Source organism: Hemibagrus wyckioides, linkage group LG17 (genome assembly GCF_019097595.1).
Source record: "Hemibagrus wyckioides isolate EC202008001 linkage group LG17, SWU_Hwy_1.0, whole genome shotgun sequence".
Lineage (NCBI taxonomy): Eukaryota > Metazoa > Chordata > Actinopteri > Siluriformes > Bagridae > Hemibagrus > Hemibagrus wyckioides.
This window is the reverse complement of record NC_080726.1, coordinates 3,083,205-3,102,058: the sequence shown is the minus strand read 5'-3', so window position 1 is coordinate 3,102,058 and position 18,854 is coordinate 3,083,205. Positions and strand designations below refer to the sequence as shown.

General features: G+C 42.1%; 1 protein-coding gene across 11 annotated transcripts in view; it reads left to right on the top strand.

Annotated features, from left to right (window-relative positions):
- robo2 (roundabout, axon guidance receptor, homolog 2 (Drosophila)) overlaps nucleotides 1-18,854 on the top strand; it is a 229,083-nt gene that overhangs the window by 174,843 nt on the left and 35,386 nt on the right. For 7 of the 11 annotated variants that reach the window (XM_058413726.1, XM_058413734.1, XM_058413730.1 and 4 more), the window contains 6 exons: nucleotides 1,714-1,945; nucleotides 7,165-7,289; nucleotides 8,042-8,213; nucleotides 8,638-8,826; nucleotides 9,051-9,077; nucleotides 12,570-12,612. In XM_058413726.1, coding sequence (XP_058269709.1) covers nucleotides 1,714-1,945; nucleotides 7,165-7,289; nucleotides 8,042-8,213; nucleotides 8,638-8,826; nucleotides 9,051-9,077; nucleotides 12,570-12,612 — 788 coding nt within the window. The remainder of the gene's footprint in view (nucleotides 1-1,713; nucleotides 1,946-7,164; nucleotides 7,290-8,041; nucleotides 8,214-8,637; nucleotides 8,827-9,050; nucleotides 9,078-12,569; nucleotides 12,613-18,854) is intronic. The other 4 variants (XM_058413725.1, XM_058413732.1, XM_058413727.1 and 1 more) reach the window with 1 other exon arrangement.

The following is an 18,854-nucleotide window of genomic DNA, read 5'->3' as shown; positions in this document are numbered from 1 at the left end:
AAATTTTTTATGCAGTGAGATTTACTTCGGTTTTATTTTTAATAATCTCGAGTGTATGTAAGTGTATACAGGTGTACTAAGGCTTATTCAGGAACAATTTTGGGGAAAATTCTGGAAATTTTAAATCCTCTCCCATCCTGACCATCAGGGTGCCAGGTCTGTTTTCTGTAAGCATCAAACTTTTCAGAAAAAAATAAATAAAAGTTGGGAAGCAGTGGGGAGGAGAGTCGATGAGAGGAAGCATTCAGCTGATTTAATTTGGCTGAAGGGGAAAAAAACAGCTGTTTAATATCTCTGCCTGAGCACCGAGCGATCTGCTGCCCTCCAGCTGAACAGCCATTAGAGTGAGTTATGCCTCGTTATGTCCTTCTCGCTGAAAAATCACGCTCTTTCCCTGAGCGGCGGCCGGCGAGCGATTGGAGGTGGCCTTCATCTGCTAGTGTGATGTGATGACGGTGCAGATGTGACGCCTCGCTTGTTAACACTGTTGGTGTATACCTGATACAGATTTATTCATAAACTTTATTCAGAATTTTCATGAAAATGAGTTCATATCCTACAAATTTGTGGAAATGAAGGTATAAAAAGACCCATGGTTACTTCAATTTGTATAATGAGACTCTGTAATTAAGACAAATTAGACTAGCCATTCAATTAGAACAAATGAAATGGAGTCTTATACAAGGTTTGTGTACGTCTATAGTAGATGATGCACCGCAGTGGCTAAGCTGCGCTATTGGAAGATTTAGCAGGCTGTGCTTATGAGGTCCTTGCTTGCTTTATGCTCAGTTCTCGTAGGTTTTGTGGGTGTGGCTATGCATAAATCACCATAGTCTCGAACGTGATTGGTTAATTACATCCAATTGGCGTTTATCAATGTTCACATGCACAATGAGAAAGAAAAATGCAGAATTTTTGGACTGCGTGGTAAAAATGCAACAAGACTTCACACCAATGTGAATGGCTTTATAGTGGCTTTATAGAAAACCACTTTCTATAAAGACTATATACATATACATAAATAAATTAAATTTATGACATACATATGAATATAAAATTCTGACCTAATTGTTATTGCTAATTTAATAATTTCATTGAATTTAAATTTCCCAAAGTTGTTTTCATGAGCCTTGAGAAATGCAGAGATATTTATTGAAACACAAAATATATATTTATTAAATTAATGGCATTTTTTAAAAAGTAAGTCAATGTGATATTGTGTACTGAACTCTCATGATGCTTTATAATGCATGATATCTCTTCCTAATGCAGAGTAAATATAGTTCATAAATATTTACTACGCATCAAGGCTTACCGGAATTTTCTGCTTCCGGAAATAATTCCCAGGATGTCCTGGTCATGATCTTGTCTCTCTTGCCCAGAGGTTTTCCCAGGCCTTTTTGTCAGTAGTGATGGCTGATGTCATGCAGCTTTTACAGATCATATGGGTTTTGTGTATGTATTCCTGTGAGGGGTCACTAAAAGCTTTTTTATTGAAGTTCTACCAAGTGAACATGAGGTTTCCTGTAGATCTTAGCTTTTGCTCGGGCACAGAGGCTTTTAAAAATAAATGCAGCGATTACTCCACGTGAATGGAGCTCGGTCTCATCAATCACGCTGGAATTAATAGCTTCAGGATTATTACATGCAGGAAGATTGATGAATAAAATGTTAGCATACACACTTGTCGTTTTCTCCTCTCTGTGCTCGCAGGTGGACCGCCAGTCGCAGTTCATACAGGGTTACAGAGTTTTGTACAGGCAGGTGTCGGGGCTGTCGTCTCCGGGGCCGTGGCTGACCCAGGATGTGAAGGTTTCCTCTGAGAGGACCATCGTGCTCTCCTCACTGAAGAAAGGCATCGTGTACGAGGTCAAAGTTCGACCCTACTTTAACGAGTTCCAGGGAATGGACAGTGAATCGAAGACGGCGAGGACCACGGAAGAACGTAAGACGCTATAAATACAAACGTGTATGGTGCTTTGCAAAAGTATCAGCCCCCAATCCCCCCACACACACACACACACACTTCCTTGTAATTTTCCACATTATGCTTCATGTTATGACCTTATTGTGATTATATTCATGCAGAATATTCCCATCATTCCTTTTCTGACTAATCCCTGATTTCCCTGGACACTGAGGTTTTAGTGGACGTCCTCAAAATGCTCGATTTTGCTATGGCTTGATTACATGTATTAATAATATTGCCATGAGAATGCCTTTTTCTTTTCCTCACGCCAATATTTTTTAACCATATAACCACTATAAAGTCAGTTTCAGTGCCATCAGAAGTGACTGGAGCTGGCATCTGTTCCTTAAGGAAACCCAGAGGTTGTTTTCTGTGCTTAGTGGTGTTACTGGTTCCAGTTCAAACTAATAACACTGCAAGTAGCATCGAAATCCAGCATTTTGAGAACGTCCACTAAAACCTCCAGAGTATTTGGGGATTAGTCAGAGAAGGAAGCGCGGGAACGTGAGGAGTTCGATGGCGATCCAAGGCGGTGTGTGTTTATACACTCTGCGTATTGATTTCATTTTGTTCCTGTTATTATTTTGCACTTTGTGCTCTGTTTCATTTAATATCGGGTGTCGATGACAACGTTCAAAGGAGCTTAATACACGGTCTGGGCAGAAAGCCGGGATCCGCCATGCGAGCATATGCCAAGTGTTTTTGGCTGGAGGTCTGTCGTAACACACCATAACACACACACACACAACACACAGTAATGTTCTGCTACAGGAATATTCTCACTGCTTTACTGCCTTTCCAGAGATATTTGGTCTTTAGTGCATACAGCTTTTCGTCTCGTCTAGGAACGTCCAGGTTAGGCCACGCCTACTTATACAAAGAGAGAGGTAAGGCCACACCAACTTGTCCTAACCCTAATTTTACTGGTTGAAGATTAAATTTGAGCTGCTTTTTTAGATGAACAAGCACTCAGAGCATCTCAGAGAGCAGAAATGGGTTTGATATCAACATTTACTTTCAAGATACAAACATTTGTGTGGAAAAAAATAACCGTTTTGGATCTTCTATGAATATATTAACCCCTAGCAGGCTAAAACAGAACAGAAATACTCCTGAAACACTACAAATTCTTAAAGTCCTGAGTGTCTACTTTCACATGGGCTTCATATTAACCTCCACTGTGGAGTGGAACATGACAAAGACACACAATCATCAACATGGACACAACAAAAACAGGAGGATATAACATTTTTGGGCTTCTGGGAAAAGATTTAACCGCTGTGACTCTGAGTGCATGGAGACAGAGTTGCAGAGAAAGCTATGACCACCTACACACACACACACCAGAACTGACCTGCTGCAGTGCTCCTGTCACAAACAATGTCAAAACAGAGGCACGCTTTTTTCCCTGCAGCTTTCTACACCACACCGCAGTGCAGCGCTAAAGTGTTATAAGCCACGTCTCCAGATTACAGGTCTGCCACTGTATACAAACGAGCAGAAATCAGAAACACACACACATGCACGCACGTACGCAAATTGGAAGCCTAGAGAGGTCTCTGTTCGGAGAGTTTAATCAGCACCAGGCTCATTTGTTATCCCGAGTCCAAGTCTCGTCCCTAACCTCGTGCAACACACACGCACACACACACACACACCTTCTCTGTCTCGAACCGTGTGTCTCAGCAGCAATTACCAGGTGCAGATAAAATCAAGCTGCACTCTGGACTGGATGTGTCCCTATTTATTTATTTTTTTATATATATTTATTTATTGGATGTTACAGTTTAAATTAGGTGGAAAAAAAATCTCCTTACTGTATTTTATGACTCTTCAAATTTTTTTGGACTTTTCTTTTCTTAACATTCTTCACATTTCCTCCCAGTTTTAATGCATTTTAAAGCTAATGACGAATCTCTATATCTCTGTATTAGAATGAGCTCGTTAATATAAACAGATGAACCAATCAGATTTAAGCATCCACTGAGAAACACTCGTATAAATAAAACCTCTTAGTGTTTTGTTGCTTGTTTTTTTTGTCGAATTATACAGGAGAAAAACAAGCTAAAGAGCTTCGACAAATGCGTGTGTAATGACTTTGCGAATGAAGTTGACATAAACACACCTTTTACAGGCGTAAATAAACATTGCAAACGCTTCCCTCCAGACCGCCGCTGCCGAGGCGCTACGACGGACGCGTTCCTCTGCTAAATCATACATCACCCTGCTAATGGCGCTATTAACACGGCCTGCACCGTCACCCTCTAAATGAGAACTTTGTATTGTTTGGCTCGGATAGCGCGTAATGACGAGCTGCTAAATGATTCGCAGCATTAACTTTGAATGACATTGAACACGTTGTGAGAGCCCAGAGATTAAAGTCACCTGCAGGACTGGGGCTAGCTTACGGCTGCTGGGGCGGGGGTAACATGGGGTGGGGCAGGGGTAACATGTGGGGTGGGATGAGGGGGGGGGTTATTTTTGGTTGTTTGGCTGTAATTTGGCACCGTTGTGAGAGTTTAGATGGTTTTGGCATGTGGGTTTATGAGAGACAGAGAGAGAACAAGGGGGGAGAGAGAGGAACGAGGGAATGAGATAAACAGAGAAAGAGAGATTGGGATGGAGAGAGAGTGAGGGAGGAAGAGAAGGGGGAGAGAGAAAAAGAGAGGGGAGAGAGAGGGATAGAGATCGAGAGAGTGAGAGGGAGGTAGAGTGGGGGAGAGAAAGAGATAGAAAGCAGGATAGAGAGAGACAGAGGAAGATAGGAGGAGTGAGAAAAAGAGAGGAGAGAGAAAGAAAGAGTGGGATGGAGAGATAGTAAGAGAGAAAGTGAGCAGGATGGAAAGGGAGAAAGAATCAGAGCAGGATGAAGAGGGAGAGAGAGAGAGAGCAAGAGGGAGAGAGAGGGAGGAAGAGAAGAGGAAAGAGAGAAAGAAATAGTGGGATGGAGAGGGAGAAAGAGAGAGAGAACAAGATGGAGAGTTGGAGAGAGAGGGAGGGAGAGAGAGAGAGAGAGAGATCAGGGTGGAGAGAGAGAGAGATCAGGTTGGAGAGAGAGAGAGAGAGAGAGACATAATTGAGCTGTCAGTATTCTGTTGTGTTGTGACTTTCCAGTCTCCCATAGCGGGAAATGAATTTGTTTTTTAAATAAACGTTTTTCCACCTCTCCTCCAGAAAGCCTTATTTTTGGTGACACCATGCCATTACTCCCCTCACTCCTCCCCCCACTTACTGCCCACGTCTCCTCACCATCTCTACACTCTGTGCTTTCTAAAGCTGAAGCCCGAGGTCCTGCCGTGTCACCACACGCGTCTGCTCTCACCTCCAACACCATAAACACAAACACAAAGACTCTTATTACTGTTTCTTCCTCATCCTCAACCTGCTGTCTACAGGGTTAGGCTTTCTTCTTCCTCTTCCTCTTTTTCCTCTTCCTGCTGTCTGTCCACAGGGTTAGGCTTTCTTCTTCTTCTTCTTCTTCTTCTTCTTCTTCTTCTTCTCTTATGATTACCTCCAAAAACACTGAATCATTAGTGATGTCTCTCTCCATCTCTCTCTCTCTCTCTCAGTCTATAACAAAATAAGTAAATACAAAATCAATGTTAAGGTTTTCAAAAAAAATAATAATGTAAAGAAGAATCCCCTGTCTGGAGAGAACATGAGGAGTGGGGATATTAAAGCGTAGTGAAATGTGCTGGAGTTTCAGTGTCAGCTTCAAGAAAATCCCCATCTAATGAACTCCTGCCCTCATGTGCACCTGCAGCCTCCCATAAACCCTTCTCCTTCACCTAGGTCAGAGAGAGAGAGAGAGAGAGAAAGAGAGAGAGAGAGAGAGATTGAAAGAGAGAGTGATGCAGTTCCACCTGTTCAGACTGCAATCCTTTTTATCTCTCTCTATTTCTCTTCTCTTTCTTGCTCAATCTCTCTCTCCATCTGTTTCTCTATGTCTCTCTCTTCAATGCCTCTCTCTTTCTCTCTCTCTCTCTCTCTCTAACTGATGCCAAAGCAAAATTAAATAGCCAAAAAATAAGAACAAATAAAGGAAAAGAAAAACAATAATGAATAAAAGAAACATAAAACATGAATAGATATTAATGAAAATAACAGATGTACTAAATGTATTTATAAAATGTTATTATTAACAATATTAGGATTAGATTATATTAGATTATTAGATTAGAGGTCTTTCTTGGCCATTATATTCTTTTCCTTTTCCTCTCTCCACTTACTGTATTTTAAGACTGACCCAATTCATCTGAATCACACTGTCCCAATTTGGGAATGTTCAAAATGATTCAATTAAACGATTCAGTTACAAATTCAAAATGATTCAATTAAACGATTCAGTTACAAATTCAAAATGATTCAATAAACGATTAAATTACAAATTCAAAATGATTCAATCAAATGTTTCGATTCAAAATGATTCATTTAAACAATTCAATTTAAAATTCAAAATGATTCAATTAAATGATTCAATTACAAATTCAAAATGATTCAATCAAATGATTTGATTCAAAATTCAAAATGATTCATTTAAACTATTCGATTTCAAATTCAAAAGGATTCACTTACAAATTCAGGTACATTATGAGCCATTTTATGCTTATTTTATTACAGTATTATGTCCTGTGCATATATACATATTAAATACATGTGCATTATTATATTATTCATGACAATTTTATTACCTTAATTCTTTTTTCTTTTTATCTATCATCATCATTTTTGAGGTCAGCTTCCTGTTTGACGCTGACCACACCCCCTTAGGTGATGTCGGATGAATTCAATTACGTTACTTCTATTAAGCAATTCCACAAAAAGACTTGAGTATCATTAGTTCTGACTTTCTTTTACCTGAGAGATAATAAATGCTGCTAACTTTCACTGTCCCAGAAACCCCTTAGTAGGATGTTCCTTAGGCAGAACCGTATGTAGGGCAGTTAATTTATCAGCACTGTAATGTACAGGAATTACATGAATTACTGGAAAGCTTCACCAAAAGAACCACACTCCTCCTCAAGTTTCCTAACAGCATCTGTTAAATGAGTAGCAGTAGTATTTAGGAAACATGTGCTGCAGTAGGTTTCTATAGGTGCCTCTTCTTCTGGGATTCCACATAATAACCTGTGGGTTTGTTCCAGGACATTTACTTAGATTCTCTCTTTCTCTCTCTCTCTCTCTCTCTCTCTCAGCTCCCAGTGCTCCTCCGCAGCAGGTGACAGTTCTCCCAGTGGGTAATCAGAACAGTACCTCCATCAGCATCTCCTGGGACCCGCCTCCTGCCGAACATCAGAACGGCATCATTCAGGAGTACAGGGTACGAGCAGACACCCACTCACCTGCTGTACACACCTGTTATTTACACCTGTACAAAATACCAATTCAGTTGATATTGTTCTTCTGTTTATCAAGCCTTTTAAACACATTAAATTAAATTGCATGAAATTAAATTATATTAAATTAATCCAATGTTGGTGGTATTTAAAAAATACATTTTTATTTAAATAATATTAAGCAAAATTTATTTAAAATAATCAACTCAGCAAAAGAAAATAAATATTTCGATATTTGTATCAAATAAAGAAAAAAATAGAATTTCTACAACCAAAAATAAATAAGGAATTAAACATAAAGAAAATTAATAGTGAACAAATTATGGTGAATTATTCTAAAATTTATATAAATAATTACATTATAGGTTTTAAATAATGAAAAAATTCATTTTTTTTACAAACTAAATTGCAATAATTATATTTCTTTTTCTACAAAAAAATCTGTAAAAGTATAATTGATTTTAAAAAACAGAAAATAGGAAAACAAATTAAAAAAATCAAAATACTGTGGAACATTATTATAACATATTACATTTTAAAAATTTGAGTGTGGAAAATTTTTATTTATATTGATTTAATTTCTTTACATTTAAAAAAGTGCACATTTCACCAAGGGTTTTTAGATTAGTTTTGTGTCTGTTGTATATGTATGTACAGTTAACGCACGTGTAATTGTATAAATATATACATACATATAATTTTCTTATTTTTCTACATGCCCCTTCTTTCTGTTCAGATCTGGTGTTTGGCAAACGAGACACGTTTCCACGTCAATAAAACCGTAGATGCTGCGATTCGCTCGGTGGTGGTGGGCGGGCTGCAGGCGGGGCTGCTATACCGGGTGGAGGTGGCTGCCAGCACCAGCGCAGGAGTCGGAGTGAAGAGCGAACCTCATCCCATCATCATCGGTACGACAAAACACTCCACCTGCTTCTTAAGACACTGACTGAACTCTGTAAAAGTGTGTCCAGTGTTTAAAGTGCTATACAAATAAAACGGAATTAAACTCGGAAAGGAAGCGTAACAGTTTGACGATGTTTGCCATCCTTTTGAGGAAAATTGACTATTTGATGTCAAATTTGAGGAGCCACCATTCGTCCTCATCTAGACGAAATTCCCTTTTTTTATATCACTTTGTGAAATAAAGTGTGATTCATGTAACCTCTGAGCGTTCCTGACTGGTTTGACCCATAACTGATGATTCACCCAGTGACATGCCCTTATTTCCCAAATGTCACCCTTACTATCCATCTCGACTCTCGTCCTCTGGGAGATATATCGGCCCATAGATCAAGACTGAACTCTGTGTGTGTGTATGTGGTGTGTTTGTAGGTAAAGACTTCCGAGATGTGATTGTGAGCGGAGACAAGAATAACAGCATCACGGAGCAGATCACAGACGTGGTGAAGCAGCCGGCGTTCATCGCAGGGATTGGAGGAGCATGCTGGGTCATCCTCATGGGCTTCAGCATCTGGCTCTACTGGAGGAGGAAGAAGAGGAAAGGACTCAGTAACTACGCTGGTAAAAATCCTTCCACGAATCCAGCTACACTCTCACAACGAGGCCAGATTATAGCCAAAAGCTTGGTTTTGTCCTGTTTCTAATTCTCACACAGTGAGAGCGGCATGTGGAAGCGTTAACCGTCACACACACACACACACTCTCTCACACATCCCCCTGTAAGCTGTAGCACTGCCCACTCCAGCCTCTTAACACACACTCTTCTCTGTCTTCTTGTTTTGCAGTTCAGTCGTTCACCTTCACCCCGGCAGGTACTGTTCATCTGTCCCGTCTGTCACTTTTCCACTCCGTCCGTCCCAATATCCTACCTTCATTTCCTCTTTCTTCTTTTTCTCCGATTTCGCTCATCGTCCCACGGCGTCCCTCGCAGCCAAGTCCTGGCCGTCTTATCATTCATGTTGTTTATGTGGTCAGAATATTTTTGGCCTGCTCACTGCTAGATTAGGAATAAGTGAAGATGTGTTTAAAAAAATTCAGTGGATATTTTCCTTTTTTGGTCAGTTCTCAGTAAGTGATTAAATTACAATATATGAATAAATCCATTATTTATTAGTGGATTATTAGTATTCGTGGATATGGCTAGGGGTTAGGGTTAAGAGTTATGTATAAGGGTAGGATTGGAGTTAGGAGTATGGGTTAGCGTTTAGGGTTAGAGTTAGGGATTAGTGTATAGGGTTGGGGTAGGGGCTAGGGGTTAGGGTTAAGAGTTATGGATATAGGTAGGATTAGAGTTAGGAGTATGTGGTTGGGGGTCGGGTTTAGAGATAACGGTTAAGCTTTATGTGTTGGAATAGGGGTTAGGGATAGGGGTGGGGTTATGTGTTGGAATAGGGGTCCGGGGATAGGGGTGGGGTTATGGGTTGGAGTAGGGGTTAGGGGATAGGGGTGGGGTTATGGGTTGGAGTAGGGGTTAGGGGATGGGCTGGGGTTATGGGTTGGAGTAGGGGTTAGGGGATGGGGTGGGGTTATGGGTTGGAGTAGGGGTTAGGGGATAGGGGTGGGTTTATGGGTTGTAATAGGGGTTAGGGGATAGGGGTGGGTTTAGGGGTTGGGGGGGGGGGTAGGGGATGGGGTGGGGTGGGTTTATGGGTTGGAATAGGGGTTAGGGGATAGGGGTGGGTTTATGGGGTGGGGTTTTTAAAGTGAGAAAGAAATTAGAATTGACATTTAACTTTTTTTAACTCCACACATTCAAAATAAAAAAAACATAATTTTGTAATTTCTTCCTGAATAAAAATGTTCATCTTAATTTAAATGTCAGGTCTCCTAACAGTGTGAACACCATCCAGAGTTTTCCATCAACTACACAATATAAAATGATCTAGACATGAAGAATTAAGCAGGTTGTTTTTTTCCTCCGCTGCCGTCCTGCAGTTTCAGTTTTCCAAACACATTTTACATGCAGAACATATTAGTGCATTACGATGAAAATGTAACATGGTGTGTACCATATTGTCCGTGTGTGTGTGTGTGAGTGTGATTCACTCCATAATTCAACTGAATTCATCTTTCCTGCTTTAGATGTTCATCTCTGTTTGTTTTGTCTTTGAAGCGTCTGTGGTTTTTGTCTCCAGAACCATAAACACGCAGCATGAGCTCAATTAGCAACCATCACGTTATCATTACCTCAGCATCGAATAAGCTTCCTATCTATCTACCATGTGTGTGTGTGTGTGTGAAATTTCTACATATCTTCCTGTACTTAGAAAAGAACAGAAAACACTTACACTGGAAGTGCAGTACAACTTTATACATCATCGTTCCATAGCAACGTCAAACACAAATTACTTGAGAAAGGAAATGTTTAGGATTTATGGAAGGAGTCTCCAGTGTCAGGAGACGTTATTCATTAGACACAGACATTATTCTGTGCCATTGACTAAACCCAACACAGTGATTAAACACATCTGTCCAGATTTACACTCCGCCTACGCAGCTATTTATTTATAACAATTCAGATTTCTGTGGCTGACTAAAAGAATAGCACTTGATCCAGTGGATATTTTTTTGTTTGTTTTGTTTTTGTTTATTTTAAGTAATAACTTTTAAGTCTAAAATGACCGTAAACAGGAACAGATGCCTCATCTGCCTGACTGCAAACTGATGGAATATTTTAATGCTCTGCTTGTTTAATGCTCTGCTTGTGTAGAGACCACACCCACACACACACACACACACACACACCGCTCTTGAGTACATTCAGATGAGTAAGAAGGAAGTTACTCCACCTTCTAAACGTAGCCATGTATCTAAACGATCAACTGATGGGCTTCAATATAGACCACAAATCAGAGAACCTTCTTAAGTCCATGTTTAGTTTAAAGATGATAATAACTAGCACATGATTTTAGCTCTGTCCCAATTTGTCTAGGGTAATAATTTTTAATTCAATTAGAAATGAGAATGACAGTTTTGTTTTTATAGATTAAACATAAAGATAGGGTATTAAGTGGTTATGGGTGAGGGGATAGGAGTTAAGGGATAGGGTTTAAGGTATAGGGGATGTGGACAGGAATTAGAGAAGGGGGATAGGGTATAGGGGATAGGAGTTAGAGGATAAGAGTTAGGAGTTAGGTGATAGGGGTTAGGGGATAGGAGTTGGGGGGGATAGGTTATACAGTTTAGGGGATAAGGTGTGAGGATGAGGTTATGGGTTAAGGGATGGGGATTAGAGGTTAAGGATTGAGGTTAGGGGATAGGAGTTAGTGGATAGGACTTAGGGGTTAGAGGATTGGGGATAGAGGATAGGAGTTAGTGGATAGGAGTTAGGGGATTGGAGTTAGGGGATAGGAGTTAGGGGGTAGGAGTTAGGGGTTAGGGGAATGGGGATAGAGGTTAGGGGTTAGAAGTTAGGAGATAGGGAATAGGAGTTTGGGGTTAGGAGTTGGGGGATAGGGTATACGGTTTAGGGGATAAGGTTTGGGGGTTGTGGGTTAGGGGATGGGGTTAAGGGATAAGAGATAGGGGTTAGAGGTTAAGGGTTGAGATTAAGGGTTATGGGATAGGGGTTAGGGCATAGGGGTTAGGGCATAAGGATTTAGGCATATGGGAGAGAGGACAGGAGTTAGGGGATAGGAGTTAGTGGATAAGGTTCACTGGATAGGGGATGGAGTTAGGGCTTCAACCATAAAACAAAGGAGATGCAAAGTTTGAGCTTGCCATTAATTGTGCATCAGGGCTTTTCCCCATGAACAAGTAAATAATGAACAAATCAATCAATCAATCAATCTGAAAGAAGAAGGAGTGTAGAAGTGTAGAATTGAAATTTCACACATTTACAGTAAATTTGTATTTTTTTGTATTATGTAGCGTTCCGAGCGCTGAATAACTCTAGATGAATTTAAAGTAAAACTGATCCACAGTTTGCTTGGATAAAACTTTTTCTTTTGAAATTGTTCTAAAAGGTTTATTTAATCATTTCAGCTCTGAGGATGTGGCAGGATTCATGGGTTTCAACCTTGATCTGCATTAAACAACCAAAACACAGCTTTTTAGAAAACATTCAGAACTTCTGCAGCCTTTATATTCATAAATGGTGAAAACTACAAATCTGATCAAATAAAAATACTTTCCTCTATAAATAGCCAAAGCGTCCACTTAAAATGGGGGAAAATTCCACATTGCTTTTTTCCCTCTCATGTGTCCATAAATATCACCTGTACTAGCTTCTGAACATTAGCTATAATAACTATAATCGTTCTCTCTCTCTCTCTCTGTCTCTCTCTCTCTCTCTCTAACCTCAGTGACGTTCCAGCGAGTTGACGGAGGCCTGATGAGCAACGGAAGGTACATCTCTTGTAATTCGTCCCTTTTTCATGTCCTGCTTCTAATACCATGTCCAACACAGCACACATTTCACCAACCTGCAGTCAAACCTGAGAAAGTTGGTTTCAGCCAATAGAAATCGAGTGGACGGGGTTGGGGGGGAGTTTAGGGATTAAAGGATAGTGGTTAGGGGAAAGGGTTTAGGAGCTAAGGGATAGGGGTTAAGAGATAGGGTTTAGGGGTTAAGAGATAGGGGTTAAGAGATAGGGTTTAGGGGTTAAGGGATAGGGGTTAGGGGAAAGGGTTTAGGGGCTCAGGGATAGGGGTTAGGAGATAGGGTTTAGGGGTTTAGGGATAGGGGTTAGGGGAAAGGGTTTAGCGGCTCAGGGATAGGAGTTAGGAGATAGGGTTTAGGGGTTAAGGGTTAGGGGTTAAGGGTTTATGGGTCAGGGGATAGAGATTAGGGAACATGTAGGGTTAGTGTTAGGGTTAGGTTCTCTTTCGCCAGAAGTCTAATCCATGTCTTGGTGGGAGGGGCATACACTGTCTTACCTGTCAATCATTGGCACTAGCCTATCATGTGCGTCTGTGAGCTCATGTATGTGAAAGAGGGCTGATTGTGGACATCATCCTGTGAAGAAAGATTTATGTGTCTCGGAGTAAGCATGTGTTGTCCTTCTGGGTTGATATAGTGTGTGTGTGTGTGTTATGCACAAAATCTATAAATAGACAAATAGAAAACCACTTCCTGCTAGGAGTCTAGCCTAGCCAATCAAAGCTTTTACAGCCATATGTTTGATGTATATTCAAATCCTCAATCAGCGTATAGCAGCAGAAGGTTCAAGGCTTCTCTGTGTGTGTGCATGTGTGTGTGTGTGTGTGTGTCGTGGCTCAGAACCCAGCTCTGTCCTTGCACGCGGCCGTTTCACGCGACGACGTTCATCAACCACACGCCATTTCCACATGCGTCAACCGCGGCTCTAATATCGATATATGACTGATGGATCTCGGGATAAAAGCTGCCTGTTTGTGTAGCCTGCATAACACAAGGAACACACACACACACACACATATCTGTGCACATCTCCCTTCACGGCCGGCTGGTCTCTCTCATAAATCTCACCCCCCAAAAAGAATTAGCAGAAACAATTTAAGCAGAGACGGGTTTTATTTTATCATTTGTCACCGCGCCCCTCCTCGTAAGGCCGAGGCGGACCCCTGCTGTGATAAATTTGCCTGTCACCCCGCCGAGGCAGCAGGGATATGAGCATGTGTAATAATGTAAAAATAATTACCCCGGGGAGAGGCATGCCGACTCGGATAACCCCGCCGGAGCCTTCCAGCAGACTCGGCCTGCATTTCAGTGCAGAAATATATAAAAAATCATGGAATGACACCAGTTACTCCGATCCTCCGGAGAGGAAGATCTCAGAGGAAGATCCAGAGACTCTCTACGCCCCTTTATTATACCTGACTGGATAAATCCACTCTAGATCTGATCTAACAAGGGTCTTAGATGCCAAAGAAGGCTTGCTTGTTTACCTAGCCAGCATTTCCAAAGCCAGATATTGCGCTAATACACACATAAAAATGATAAAATGACAAGAAATGAATAAAGCACTAGCGTAAGGTAGCTACAGGTCTGAGATGGCGATTTTGTGCTAGAGAAATTCGAAGGTATAAACCAGAAAAGAATGTTAAAACCAGCACTTTGTTCACGTTAGCAGAAATGCATCCAATTTACGAAGTAGCGGCTAAATTAGGAACACCCTGGAGCTAGACTTCATGCTGCTCATCTGAGGCTAATGCTAGCAGAAAGTTGTGTTAGCATAGTGAAGCTGAAGGGAGGTTTGTTCTGCTTCAAGTCTTGAAGTGAAGTAGCATTTAAAATGACATTTATCTCGGTAGCACCTTCCTCGGTAGGTCCATATCTCACAGGATTCTCGATCTCCCAGGATCTTGAAAAGTCCAGATGTTCAGCAACGGAGCGGCGGAGCGGCGTTCGTCAGGGACGAAGCGAGCATTTGTTACGTCTCCTGTTTATTGCATTAATTAGACAATAGCAAATGAGTTCACGTCTGTTTTTTTTCTCCCTCTATCCCTCATCGGCCGTGTCCAAATTGCTCTGAGTGAACAATTACCCTTAATCGATCACAGAATAAATGATTCATGGAAGATGAATAGGCGGCAGATTGGTCAGGCCTGGATACCTCCGCGTTGGCTGGCGGGCTGGAATTTATTCCAGATTATGTTTGCTTTTCTTTCTCTCTCTCTATCTCTCTCTCGTTTTAGAAATCTGGACACTTTGTTTAAGCGCGGCTTTTATCGTAGCGTACGAGCAGATAAGTGCGCACTCGCGTATTAAGGCTAAGTGACAGCATCCTGCAGATGATGTAAATCTAAAAAGGAAATGCGGCAGTGTGGCTTAAGTGTAAACTAATATGCAGGCTTTTAGCCCAGGCTCGGGCTCTCATCTCTGTGTGTGTGGGGTGTGTGTGTGTGTGTGTGTGTGGTGTGTGTGTGTGTGTGGAGGGCGTGTGGCCCCACAAAGCCTCTCTGATTTATGAAGTGGCTCTGGGATTAATATTGCTTGCTCTACTTGTTTATGGTTCCTCTCACATACGTGCTCCTGAGACAGTATTTTAGCCGAGAGCTCGCGTCTCACAGTCTGGCAGCCCAGAAAGAAAAAAAATGGATTCAGATCAAAATCTACACCCTGCCAAGGCCACTTGAGCTGTCTTCCGAAGGGACGAGTCGAAGCCTTGGGATGATACACACCACTCCGGCCCAGGCAAGGAGGCGAGGGGGCGCTTTAGGAAGCATCACCCGCAGCCATATTTCACAATCTAATCAGCGGCATAGTGAAGTGCCAGAGGTGACGAATGCAAGGACAGAGCAAGCATTTCTACTGTCAACATCATCATCACCAGACAAACGCCATCAAACCCACACGCTCCGATGGGAATCTGGCCCGGATGGAAGCAGGGAAAAAATATAAATAAATAAATAAATAAATAAATAAAATCTTTCCTTCCTTCCTTTGTTGCTTCATCAGTGATTGAGAACTTGTTTGACTATTTGCACAGAAGGATTACCGAGGCTGAGAGATTACAAGCAGAAAGGTCGGGTAAATGAGAGGAGGGGAAAAGACGAGGGGACGGAGGAAGAATGCCTGATTAGAATACGGAAGCAAGATGGAGTGCAAAAGATAGCAGTGTGAAGAAGAAGAAGAAGAAGAGAGAGAGAGAGAGATGCAGACAAAAGGAGAGTGAATGACACGGTGTAGTGACAGCTGAACAAAAGAGAAGCAGAAATAGGTAGATGTAATGATAGACAGTGTGCATGAAAAGGGGGGGGGAGGGCGAGATAGAGGAAGAGGGATAGACAGACAGACAGAGAGATAGAGGAAGAGGAATGGAACGAGAGAGGGAGCAAAGAGTGTGGGAGAGGGAGAGAGAGAGAGAGAGAGAGAGAGAGAGAGGAAGATGAATGGAAAGAGAGAGGGAGCAGAGAGTGAGAGAGAAAGAGAGGAAGAGGAAGATGAATGGAAAGAGAGAGGGAGCAGAGAGTGTGGGAGAGAGAGAGAGAGAGAGAGAGAGAGAGAGGAAGAGGAATGGAAAGAGAGAGGGAGCAGAGAGTGTGGGAGAGAGAGAGAGAGAGAGAGAGAGAGGAAGAGGAATGGAAAGAGAGAGGGAGCAGAGAGTGCGGGAGTGAGAGAGAGAGAGAGAAGTACAGGATGTTTTCTCAGACAAAAGAAGAGAAGGATAAAATACAGGGTGTATAATGAGGGGTCGCAGTGGGGTAAAAAAATAAGGCTCGTGTCTAATACTGATGCACAGCCATCATTTTGAATGACTTGCCCCTCCCTCTGTGCCCCAGGGGGCTGTTTTGGCATTCAGCTGCCATGTTGTGGGGCTTTTAGACTGTCAGGACCTCGATACCCTCACGGCTCTCATTAAAACCCGAGACAGACCGGCGGCCCAGCTTCCATTACCTGCATACTGCCTCCGGGCCGTACGCTAACACACAATACCCCCGGGGGGTCAGAGGAGAGGGGCACTCCAGGGCATCACACCCACACACTCTGCTAGAGGAACTGAGTACAGGGTAGGAATGATGGACTGAGAGAATTCCAGTTTTTCTGGCTGTCCTGAGACAGTGTTTATTAAATTCCTTAATTTAAAGAGATTTTAATAATTAAATTAAAGAGAGAGAGACTGTTAGAGAGTGAACGAGACATACAGTAAGTGAGAGACACAGACAGACAGACAGAGAAGAGAAACAGGTCAAAATAAACAAATAGACAGACAAACGCAGACAGAGAAAGAGAGCCAGAGATAGGTAGTCACAGAGAGAAACAGACAGACAAAGACAGAGGGAGTGAGAGACAGAAAGAAAGAAAGAAAGAAAGAAAGAAAGAAAGAAAGAAAGAAAGAAAGAAAGAAAGAAAGAAAGAAAGAAAGACTGAGATAGGGAGACAGACAGACAGACAGAGGCAGAGACAGACAGACAGAGAGAGAGACAGACAGACAGACAGACAGACAGACAGAGAGTGGCAGACAGAGAGAAAGAGAGAGAGAGACAGACAGACAAACAGACAGAGAGGCAGACAGACAAAGTGAAAGAAAGACAGACAGACGAACAGAAAGACAGATAGAGAGGCAGACAGACAGAGAAAGACAGAGAGTAAGAAAGAGAGAGACAGACTAAGAGAAAGAGAAACAAAGGTCACTTCACAGCAGATACCTTGAATATAGCTGGGTCTCTCACTCCTCTCCTCCTCCTTATCCTTCCATTTCATCTTCCTTTCTTTATCTCACTGTTTAATTAAAATGCAGTGTAAGTGTAAAAACCTGCAGCTGATCATTAAAGGAATAAAGGAGTAAAGGCTTGGTGTTTATGAGGCAGAAAAATAATCAACATCAAGCATAGAGTTTGTTATTTTCCTTTAACAGCGTGACTCGAGGTGATCAGGATCACAATTCGCTACTGAACGCTTTATTAATTAGACAATGGCATATCATACTGTGTGTGTGTGTGTGTGTGTGTGTGTGTGTGTGTGTGTGGGTGTGTGTGTGTGTGTGGGTGTGTGTGTGTGGGTGTGTGTGTGTGGGTGTGTGTGTGTGTGTGTGTGTGTGTGTGGGTGGGTGTGTGTGTTCGTACAGTAGTAACAAGCTCTGATGCTGAAGTGCCCGTAATGGCCTCCTGCATTCACCCATGACAGGTTAAACTCTTAATGAAGGCCTTTATGACACAGTGTGCAGGGGAAAGTCAGCACCTGTTCACTGAAACCCCCTACACACACACACACACACACACACACACTTGTAGGGCGTAATGGGGAGGATGTACTACACCGTGGAGAGCGATGGAGCAGGACGGGAAATTTCAGGAGCCCCATTGAGGAGCATTAACCTCTTTAGATGTACATTGAGACTTTTCCTTTGTGTTTTGGAAATGAACTTCAAGCGCTGTATTTATGCAAATTCAGCATTTTACTTAATGTAATAAACACTAAGCTACATTATAACAGATACTCTGATACACACACACACACACCAGTTAGTTCCAGTCCTCTAATCTGATTGGTTGAGCGTGTGTTCTTAGAGGGATTATATTTACAGTTTCAACATTTGCCCTACACTTCTATTCCAAGCAACTTACATGTTTAATAGAGTTGAGGGTTAAGGGCCTCGCTCAGGGGCCCAAGAGTGGCAGCTTGGTGGGTGGTGTTAGCTCAAGTGGTTTAGGCTCTGGGTTGTTAAGCTCAAGCCACCACCACCGCCAAGCTGCCGCCATTGAGCCCGAACCCCTCCCTGCTCCAGGTGTGCTGTATCATGGCTGACCCTGCGCTCTGACCACAACCTCCAAGGATGGGATATGTGAAGAATGAATTTGAATGTGAAGTAATGTATATGTGACCCAGAGGGAGACAGATAGACAGAGAGAGAGGGAGACAGACACAGAGGGAGACAGATAGACAACGAGAAAGACAAAGAGAGAGAGAGGCAGACAGACAGAGAGAAAGAGAGAGAGGCAGACAGACAGAGAGAGGCAGATAGACAGAGAGAAAGAGAGAGAGAGGCAGACAGACAGAGAGAATGAGAGAGGCAGGCAGACAGAGCGAAAGAGAGACAGACAGACAAACAGAGAGAGACAGACAGACAGACAGACAGAACCTAGCCTTTGGTGCTATTTAAACTCAGCAGTCCAACATCTTAACCACTGAGCTACCACTTCCTGTTCCTTATATTATCCACTTC